We start from the raw sequence: 11,166 nt of genomic DNA, 5'->3' as shown, positions 1-11,166 counted from the left end.
ATCCATAAATGTCTGCAGGACTAATTATTGAAAAGAAAAAAAAATAGACATGATGGTCACTGAGTTATTGCTTGGCTTACTGAGCTACTTGCTCTCCAAATCAATGTCAGTGAAGAAGAGCAGAAGATTGGCACAAAAGAAGAAGAAAGATGAAAGAAGCAGAGGCTGTGTGCAGTGATCAGAGACTCAGGTGCTCAGGATGTGAGACCTGTGACTGAATCATAATCTCGGGCACACAAAGACAGGCTTCAGGCTTAATTAGCCGTCTATTCCCTGTAGGAGGTGAAGGCAGTGTTCAGGTCAGAGACTCAGCACATGGTGGAGCACTTTTTACTTTTTTGTTTTTAAATGCAATCATATCTGTTAGCTTTAGGTATGCTCATTTACTCTTAGTGTTACATATTTACGCACAGACTTAGTTTCATTGTCACTTGCATGCTGTTCTTTGCACAATTACTATTTGCTCTGTTGTCACTTTGCACATCAAGGTTACACTGCAACTAACTGCATTTAACTTTTTTTATCTGCTTTATTTACAGTATATGCTTCTTATATGTCTTTTTTATTAATTTTTTTTGTTCTTATCATTGCACTACTAACTTTTGGTCAGTTCTCACGTTACCCTGTATCTGACTATACAGTATGTAGATATAGAGTGTGCCATCACGTTAACAAACCTGTCTGTGTGTTAGTGTCTCTGGAATTTCCTACTCTATCTATCTATCTATTTAAATTTTTTAATTTCAAAATGTATTTGTCACATACACAACCATACACAGTATAATATGCAGTAAAATTCTTATACTTGTTTGTATGCCAATCCATCGCAGGGCACACACACAAGCTCACACACTACAGGTAATTTGGAAATGCCAGTTAGCCTAATCTGCATGTTTTTGGACTGTGGGAGGGAAATTGGAACACCCAGAGGGAACCCACTAAGCAGGGGAGAACATGCAAACTACACGCCCACAGACTCGAAGCAGGAATCGAAACGGGACCCTGGAGATGCAAGGAGACAGTGTTAAGCACTTATTATTATTATTTTTAATATTTCAATTTTAAAGTTAAATTTAAATATATAAAATATCCAACTTATATGGAATGTGCAAAAAGGGTTTAAGTGGAATATGAAGTATGAGGTGAAAAATAGATCAATCTATCTATTTTTCATTTGTTTTTGTTTTTTGAAGTTCCAAAGTCCTTTGACTACACGTCAAACATGAACTAGGAAGCATCAATGATCAATAGTCAGTGCTGTCTAAAAAATGGCTGTCCTGGGAATGAGAAACATTCAGTAAGTTCAATATTTATTGGCACCTGTTATGCAGATGACCAAGAAGCTGAGATTTAATGAATCAAATCACTGAGAGTTCTATCAAGAGCAGATTAAGGCAGATGGTGAAGGTGTGGTGGGGTGGTGTTTGTGGGGGCAGCAGTGGAGAAGGGGTGGCTACAGTTCTGTTAACATTGGCAGGCTTTCAAACTTCACTTTTGCCTTTGAGGGTGTATTGCATTTACCTTTGTAAATTCCTATGACGGCTATAAATGCATGAAAATAAAACGAGATTATAGTTTAATTCATAATTAGCATGATCACTAATTATGTTTCCTGCGCCGAGCTCGCGCTCAGCTCTGCTGCTCTCGCGCCTCCTCGTGCACAGGTTCACCAGTACGGCGGCTCTGAAGGGTCAATGACAGCGTGATGCTGTCGCGCTGCAGCAGGGAGAGAGCGCGCGCTGCACACTCTCTCACCCAGCGCGAGCCGCTGCTGTCCACTTTTATTCCAGCGGCAGAGGAGCAGCGGACACTTAATGGTGAGTGTTGTTCTCATTTAGGGGTCCTGCTTAGGCTTTCATTTCATGTTTTGCATGGTACAAGGAGTTGAGAATGATTAAATATTTTTGCATGGTCTACAGTGGAAAGCGCAAAAACATACAGTATGTACTGTATATGTATGTTTCACATGAACGTATAACATTTTTATCTAGAATATGATGTTTAATTTTTTTAATTACTTCCACTTTGCAATTGCAAGGTTGAAATAATAATTTTACAATGCACAGATAAAGTTGTTCTATATATACAATATATATATATATATATATATATATATATATATATATATATATTATATATTGTAAATAATGTATATATATAAAACAAATGTATCTGTGCATTGTGAAATTGCATACAGTTTCAAGCTTTATGTAAAAAAAAAAACACTTGTTGAAGTTTGAGATGATGTACCTCGAATCTTTTTATTTTATTTTTTTTCTGTTTTTTTTTAAATAGTTGGATGCAATTAATCATAGTATTTTATGCAATAATAATTGTGTAGTGCAAAAGCAGTAATAGATTATATGAGCCGGAAATAGCATAGTAATATACAGTAGAGTCACTTATTTGTAACAGTCATGGCATCAAACGAATAGAGGGTCTAATGATGTTGCCATTACCATAATCCATTTTCATTCCATTTTCATACAGGTAAAAGCTTTTCTAACCAAGCACTTGTTGGAAGTTGAGATGACGCACCTTGCATCCTTTTTTAATCCCTGCAAAGTTTCATGCAATTTAACAGTGTTGCATGGAATAGTAATTGTATAGTGCAGAAGCAATGATAAATGATATGAGCTTAACATTGCATAGTGATACACAGTAGAGTTTCTTATTTGTAATATTTATGGCATCATATGAACAGAGGATCTAATCCATGCTTTTCCCTTGGCATCACTGAATATGTGACACCTGCCTGGACTACATGTTACATGACCTTCCTGCGTCACAAACCCTATGTTTGACTAATTCAAAAACCACTACTAGAATTCAGTTTCACTCTCGAGAAACCCCACCTATAGGTCCCATTTTAAAATCACTAGGATTCTAAGGGAATTTTGAACCTAGGTGAGGTATGTTGCATGGGTAATACTACTATTTTTCCTGTGGTAAATAACCAGTTTAACTGATAAAGGGCTGATGAGGTGTATTGCAGGAAAAAAAACAAAATGATTAAATGCAATATCTATGGAATTAGTTTTGTTGATTTATGTTGACTATTCATTGATAGCCCATATTGTAAGGGATTGTGTTACATGTTATCTATCATTCTTTGATAAAACCATAAATCAGGACTAAACAACAGGCACAAGAGATTTATAACAAGTATCAGTTAATGCTTTTTGTATAATTTGCCAAAAAAAAAATAACAATAGTGATATGATGAAGGATATGAAGTGACTTCTTGTCTTTTTTGTTAATTTACAATCTATCACCTTCAAGAAAGGCAATCAGTGACATATTTCCATGTGGACTGTTTATTGCTTCCGTTTTATTACACATTGAAAGAAAACTCAGTTTTGCCCTTAGGCTACAGTGCAATTTTTTAAGCTGATGATCAGTGTATTCTTTAAAAAAATGATGTTGTCATTGCCATAATCCATTTTCTAATGAAACACTTTTCAAAAAATGGATTTTTCTGTTGTAAGTAGATCATATCATTTTTTTAATTCAGTGAAGGCAACAAACCAGCAACCTGTTAAGTAGAATATGCTGAGTATTTCTTTGTCTGTCGGTTGTCATTGTCAGTTACTTGACAAACAGTTTGAATACCACTTTTTGTAATGCAAAGACTATATGTCAATGCAGAGATGACCTTTGCATAAAGGCACCACTTTTTTGTAGGCTGTTTTTCAGTTGGACCCTTTGAAAAGGTCCGCAGATGATGGACTGATGATATGAACTGTGCAAAGTTCACAGGTTTGTAAATAAGTCATTCATCCAAATGATGCTCTCATCTCAAATGGATAGAGCCATACTTCAACAAAGGACACTATTTGCACTATCTGCACTTCATATTTATTCATTTCTCCTCAGTAACTGCTTTCTCACTTGGCGTAGAAGGGGAATACACCCTGAATGAGATGTCAGTTCTTTGTAGGGCACCTTGTACACATACAGACATTTACACTATTTAGTGAAACTAAGCAGGACGAGAACCTGGAAAAAATTATGTGCACATACAGAACATGTAGAACTCTGCCCAGAAAGTAACCTGAGCTCTGGATCAAACCCTGGAGCTGTAAGGCATCAGCATTACCAGCTGTGCCACACGTACTTCAATTGGCTTTAAATGGGACTCTATATTTTCTTTGAAATTACTTGCTGCCTAACACAAAAGAAAGTAAAATGCTATTCATAAAAAAAGTAGAATGCTGTATTCCTGTTCAATGGAAGACTGCTAGTATTTCATAAAGACTTCTGCAAATATTTTTCACTGCTTTGTGTTTAAATGTTCAAGGAAAAAAAGCATTAAAGTGCTGTCTCATCTGGGCTGTAGATTTGCTTTGTCATCTGTGACCAGCGAAAACCAAATGCTATGCTGCTTGTGGCCAATATTCTGAACTCTACAGCAGGCCATTATTATACCTCAAGTCTGGTAATAAGTTTAAATGGCAATATATGTACTTACCCAGGCCATGATCTGCAGCTTTCAGAGAAATGAGGTGTTATATAATTGTGATTTTCCATCGTCTGTAAATGTCTTTTAATATTGAAGGTTCAAATGGTCCAAAAATAAATATGATATGAAAAGGTAACAGTTGAGGAGATCATTCATTAATTTATCTTCAGTGACCACTTTATCCTGCTCAGGGTGTTTTGGATTTCGAGCAAATGCCAGGAACACTGGGTGCAAGGCAAAACTCAGATGGTACGCCAGTCTACCGCAAGCTATCATTCATGCACTCACTTACACCTAGGGAAAGTCCACTGTAACCAGTCACGCTACTTGCATATTTTTTGAAGGTGAAAGGACATTTGAAAGCTTAGTGGAAACCGGTGCTAGCATTGGAAGTATAAAATGAAGTCTGTACAGACAGTAACCCAAGCGTAATACAATGGAGCGGTCAGATGGCAATGCTACCCACATACTTATTATGTAAATAAATAAGTACGACATCATGCATCTCCCTTTGGATTCAAAACATCCTTGATGTTAAAAACATTTCTTTGAGATCATGGTCCACGTTCACATGATTGTCTTACATAGTTTGACAGGTGGTCCATGGATTCATAATGATGGTGCCAGATACAGACACTACAGTCTATGTGTCTCAAAAAGAAATTAAGAATTTTCAGGCCAGCCTACATTTTTACAGTCTTCAGTTGTCTTGGGTTGATCAGACTGTGCCCACTTCTGCCTCAGGTTTCTTTTCTTGAATGACAGGAGAGCGTTGTGCTTTTTACCACAAGTGTATTGAGGTTATAGCAGTTGTCTGAGTTACTGTAGCTTTTCTGATAGCTTTTACCAGGCTTGCCATTTGCCTGAGTCCTGTCTCACTCAACAATACGGCAATTTCTTCTACAGAACTGCCACTCACTGGATGTTTTTTCCTTTGTTGCACCTTTCTATGAATAAACTCTGGATACTGTTCTGCATGAAGATCAGCAGTTATAAAAATATTTAAACCAGTCCATCTAACACTAGCAATCATGCCATGGTCAGAATCACTGGGATCACCATTCTGATGGTTGATGTGAACATTGCGTAAAGCTCAGGGATGAGCAGGTATGTGGGTGTTCCTAATAAAGTATTCAGTCGTTTGTGTACAGTTCCTCTGAAAGTATTGGAACAGCAAGAACAACCTTTTTTTTATTTTGCTATACAATTAAGACATTTAGGTTTATGACAGGGGTCAAATTAGTTTGAAAATCTTGAAGGTACTACAGTATGTATCCAAAAGGTGAGAATAGGAAGAACAATAAGGTGGTGGACAGTCCAGTAAATCGTGTATGTTTCTCTTTATATCTCCACTGTGAGTGTGCTATGTATTGTGCAAAATGACTCTTTAATGTGACTTGGAAGAACGAGTAGTCTCAGAGAGTGATTCGTTAATTTTCTACTGGGCGCACATGCGCAAAGCATCGCGAAACCTCTGTCGGTTATGTACAGGAAACAGAAATGAGTATTTACCTTTGAGTCTTCTAGTTCTTTTGTCACGTGACTCCCATAGACACTATGCAGTGCAAGACTCCACTCATGAGAAGAACCGTTCAATTCTGTTTCCTGTGTAATGCACTGCATATTGTATATGAGAGTCACGTGACCAAAGAACAAACGATTTGAACCAGAAGATATGAGAGATGAGCTGCTCATTCCGTTTAATATAATATGTCCTTAGCTGCAAAGTAATATTTTCATTACTGAAACCATAGCCACATTTTGTTTATGTAGACGGGTTGTTTATTAAAATTGTAACAGTTTATTTTATTTCTGATTAAAAGAACGAAATGAACTAAATGACTCAAAAAAAGATTCATCCATTTTAATGAACGAGATTCAAAGATCCTTAAATTGATTCAAACTTCCCACCACTACTATAAACTAACAGCTCAAATAAACAGTAATGAAAGATTGAAACATAACACAAAGATTTATAGGCAGTGTGAAATTACTTAGAAGCAATTATTACAGAGGCAGTGTGTTGTATTAGATGACATAATGTTAGCAGATGTGTTTTCTTGCTTAAAATGCTTCTGTGACTTGTTTTGAACGTGGAACTTGTAACTGTCAGGTGTTTCTTGTTGCCCAGATGTACCTAGTTACTTGGAAAAGCAAGCCGTTTTGAAACTAAGAAAAGAGGAAAAAACTATTATAAGCATTGCAAATAGCCAATATAACAATATGAAATGTCCTGAAATAAAATAAACATTTGGTACTATGAAGCAGACACCTGCTCATGATGCGAACATCATCACATCAGTGAAGCATAGGTAAAGCATAGTGTCATGGCTTGGCCTTGCATGGCTGCATCTGGAACATGTTCACTAATGATTATCGATAATGGAACTCATGATGGTAGCAGCAGAAGGAATTCAGAAGTCTACAGAAACATTCAGTTCAGAGAGAAATATATCTAAGCTAATTGGGAGAAGCTTCATTTTGCAGCAAGACAAACGTACATTGCCAGCAAAGCGAAAGATTTTGTCAGGGGAATAAATGGATGGTTTTAGACTGGCCAAATCAATCAGCAGATGTTAATTGAGCGTGCATTGTACCTGCTGAAGAGCAGGCTAAAAGGAATAAATTCCCTCAAACAAACAACAACTAAAAGAATCTGGGTAGAAGCCTAAAACTGAAGGATTTAATAATGTCACTGGGTCACTGGCTGAAAGCAGTTATTTGCAATATAATATGAATTATTATTTACTTTAAGACGGTTTGTTCTATCTTTTGCTCAATGAATCCTTAGGTGGTCTTTTGCTTAAAGTCTTATTCTAATGTTGTTTAACAATTCTGTATGAATACTATAAAATTTTAAGGTATAAGGCTATCCCTAATGAGCATGCTAGCAGTACCATGGGCAAGAAAAAAAAACACCCTGAGATGACACCATAAGAAGTGTCATAAGACCTAAGAGGAACCAGACTCAAAATGAAATCTAGCCTCAGCCGGATGACAATTGCATAACCAGGAAATTATAGTTAAAGTTTAATTTATCAACTGTTACTTGGTGGAGCCTTGAGTCCAAAACCATTTATGGAAATTGCAATACTGAAGCTATCATAGCAACTATGGTCCCAAATCATCATAGCAGAACTATTGATATCAAATGCGGTACAGAATCATTTTCATGGTGTCTAAGTATATCCCTAAAAGACTCTATTACAGTACATTCTAATAATAAAATGATTGACTGAACAAATCAATTATGTTTTCATCCCAGCCTTAAACAATGAGAATGTGTCTGAGTCACAAACTTACTTTGGAGGGCTGTTCCATAACCTTGGCGCTTTATAGCCTTCAATATTTGAGGTACCAACAATTAGCCTGCACTTCTTAAATTCTCTACTGTCTTTCTTTTAGTCTTGAACCTAAATCTATTCTGTGTAAAGCAAAAACAAAATAATTGGTTACCGTAGAACGTATAGAACAACACAGTAGGTGCAATGGCTAAGATAAATTGCCAATATATTATATTGTGTGTGAATGGTGAGCTATGGAGGACTGGCATCTTACTCAGCGTGTATTCTTGCTTAACACCCAGTGTTCCCAGGATAGGCTTTGAATCCACAGCTATAACCCAGACAAACATATACAGTAGTTCTGAAAGTATGTAAAGCAAAGTTGATCTTTATATGTCATGCATAGCTTTTCAACCCACTGAGCCTTTGAATTCAGTCTGATCAACCCATGTTAACTCACTGGTACACATTCGATATTAAAGGATGTGTGAAATGATATTGCTGTATAAAGGTTTTTCATGGCAGTTGGAGCAATCTTAGGACTCTCAAAGCTTTCGCTGTTCATTTTTCTGGTGCGAAATTCTCTGTGTCAGGTGTGTGAAAGCAAATAGACCTCAGACTGATTATCACAGGTTGAAATGTGCTTTAACACCAAAGGGAGGAGGGGCACACAAGCTGCCCTCTTTTGTAAGACCCATGTTTGAACAGCAAATGACAAATAATAGCCTTCATGATTTGTCCATGTTTTACAATATGTTTAACCTGGTGAGGAAACACTTCTATTAATCTGGGTCACAGCATGGTTTGTACAAGAAGGCATACAAAGGATACAATTAAAAATGTCCAAACACAACAAAATATTTAATGTGGAAAAACAGAGCAAAAAAGGTTACATAGTTATAATGTACATAAATGGTTTTAGCAAAGAATATTCTGACCTTTTCTGTAACAAATTGAAACCATTGTCCTTTTCTTCACAACAGGCACATGCATGAATGTTCTTGGACCCATCAGAAGTAAAACCCGAGCCAGCATGGGCCCTTCAGACCCAGCTAATGTCACCAGTGATATTCTCAATGGGGAGGGAGAATATACCTACTGGCACCAGAACAGTCTTGGCAACAGCAGCATGGAATTTCATAAGCCTGTCTTTGTGGATGACATAACCAAGCACCTCGGTGTTCAGATAGTACTTATAACTGCTTATTCGCTTATAATCATCCTAGGCCTGGTTGGTAATACACTAGTTATTTACATGATCGTTATATATAAAAACATGCGTACTGTTACCAACTACTTCATCGCCAATCTTGCATTAGCTGACCTTATGGTAGACACGATGTGTTTGCCCTTCACCTTGGCATACACTTTGCTGGACGAGTGGAAGTTCGGGGCAGTGATGTGTCACATGGTGCCTTATGCCCAAGCTCTCAGTGTCCATGTGTCTATTCTGACACTAACCGTGATCGCTCTGGAGCGTTACAGGTGTATTGTGTTTCATATGGGCCAGCGTCTCTCCAGGTGTGCAAGTTTCATTATCATCGGCTTGATTTGGGCTTTTGCGGCCATCCTTGCTGGACCTTTGGCTATTTTTCGGGAGTACCGCTATGAGGAGATTGCCTACATTAACTTACGGATCGCTGTGTGCTCGGAGAAATGGCCCCATGGAACTAACCGAGATGCCATAATCTACAGCTTCTCCATGCTTGTGTTGCAGTATGTGCTTCCACTAGGCATTATCAGCTATGCATATGTGTGCATCTGGGTCAAACTGAAGAACCACGTCAGCCCGTCTAACCGCAATGACGGCATCGCTCGTCGCAAGAAGACAACAAAGATGCTGGCACTAGTGGTTGTGGTTTTCGCAGTGTGTTGGCTTCCTTTCCATGTATTCCAGCTAGCTAGTGATCTCGACCTGGTCCTCAAGTTTAAAGAATACAAGCTTATTTATACTCTGTTTCACATAGTGGCCATGTGCTCAACTTTCACCAATCCTTTGCTCTATGGATGGATGAACAAAAATTACAGGAATGGCTTTATCATGTTCTTCCGCTGTGAGCACAAACCTGACACCATCCATCCTGAGGGTTCTTTCAGAACTCGAACCCTGCGAGGTTTAATCTTGTATGGTGACAGACAACCTGCAACTGCGGTCTGATCCATGACACAACATAATATACCGTATATATGGGATTTGTTTTTTGTTGTTGTTGTTTAAGGTATTCAAATGTGTAAACATTCTGCATGCTGTATACTGGATAAATACAGTATTTACTTTTGATGAGTGTGTTTTGTACATCAGCATCTGTAATTTTACCTATGGTGTGTTCAACCTGTCTATGCTGTCTCTGAATACTGTTAAGCTAAAAATGGAAGTTATTTAAAATTTATTTTCACATGTGATGAATAAATTCAGCTTGGCAGTTTGTCTATCTAACAACACCGCCTTTGTTAATGTTTTATCTAGGGTGGCTGCTGCATTGTTATGTAATTGAAACTAAGGAAAGCACATTGTTCAGCACAATCAGTGCAGCGAGGATATCAGTTATTATCTCAGCTAGCAACAGCTGCATTTGTGTATATATACAGTATATGGCTTTCTGGAAGGATGACTGTTTCTTAAGGTAGAGAATAAAACAAAAAATTATGTCAAAAATAATAAAACTGCCTTAATATATACTGTAATAGCAACTGTATGTCCTGGATTTTTACATCTATAAAATGTGGTACATTTTAGTCATGTAGTGTTTTACACATTTGTGTGTGTGTGTGTGTGTGTATCCTAGAGTATGCACAATAACACATCTTTTAAAAGAAATTCATCAAAATAATATTATACTGCATATCATATGAGCCTAAGAGTCTAGATGTAGTAATTAATAGAACAGGGCAAGATTCAAAAAGTTGCACATTAAATAGGCAAGGGAAAAGATGTTTATTTATAAATGTAAATAAAACCTTTGAACTTACCTTTAATGACACCCTTCAGAACTTACTGTTCCTCTAACAAAAACTTTGTCACAAATATAATTAGCAAACTATTTTCTCTATTTTATTTTATTTATAATAAACACCATTCAAAAATAATATTAACAATACAAAACAAATTATTGCAAAAACCAAAACTTCTGAAACTCATACGTACTGCCTTGACCAAGGTGAGGTTATACACATGTAAAATCCCTTTGTTTTGTATTACCATGTTGTAAATCATTAAACTCACATACAGTACATTCACTTGCTCATTTTCAATGAGCATTTATCATGTTCAGGGTCACAGTGGCTCCAGGATCATATAACAGGAACACTAGGCATTGGGCAAGATATAGTACAACCTGGATCCCTAGTCCATCACAGGACATCATCTACGCATTTACACCTAATTCATTTTAATCTATCCAGCTACTGTCTCAACCAAAG

At 37.1% G+C, this 11,166-nt stretch overlaps 1 protein-coding gene across 1 annotated transcript; it reads left to right on the top strand.

Annotated features, from left to right (window-relative positions):
- Positions 1–1,694: 1,694 nt before the first annotated feature.
- On the top strand, positions 1,695–10,860 carry npy7r (neuropeptide Y receptor Y7). The gene is made up of 2 exons (XM_053505489.1): positions 1,695–1,817; positions 8,730–10,860. Exons 1-2 carry the CDS (start codon positions 1,706–1,708, stop codon positions 9,902–9,904), a joined length of 1,287 nt encoding a protein of 428 aa, XP_053361464.1. The 5' UTR covers positions 1,695–1,705; the 3' UTR covers positions 9,905–10,860.
- The last annotated feature ends 306 nt before the right edge of the window (positions 10,861–11,166 follow it).

Source organism: Clarias gariepinus, chromosome 10 (genome assembly GCF_024256425.1).
Source record: "Clarias gariepinus isolate MV-2021 ecotype Netherlands chromosome 10, CGAR_prim_01v2, whole genome shotgun sequence".
Taxonomy (NCBI): domain Eukaryota; kingdom Metazoa; phylum Chordata; class Actinopteri; order Siluriformes; family Clariidae; genus Clarias; species Clarias gariepinus.
Note: the sequence above shows the minus strand (reverse complement) of the source record. Positions and strands in the feature narration are given on the sequence as shown.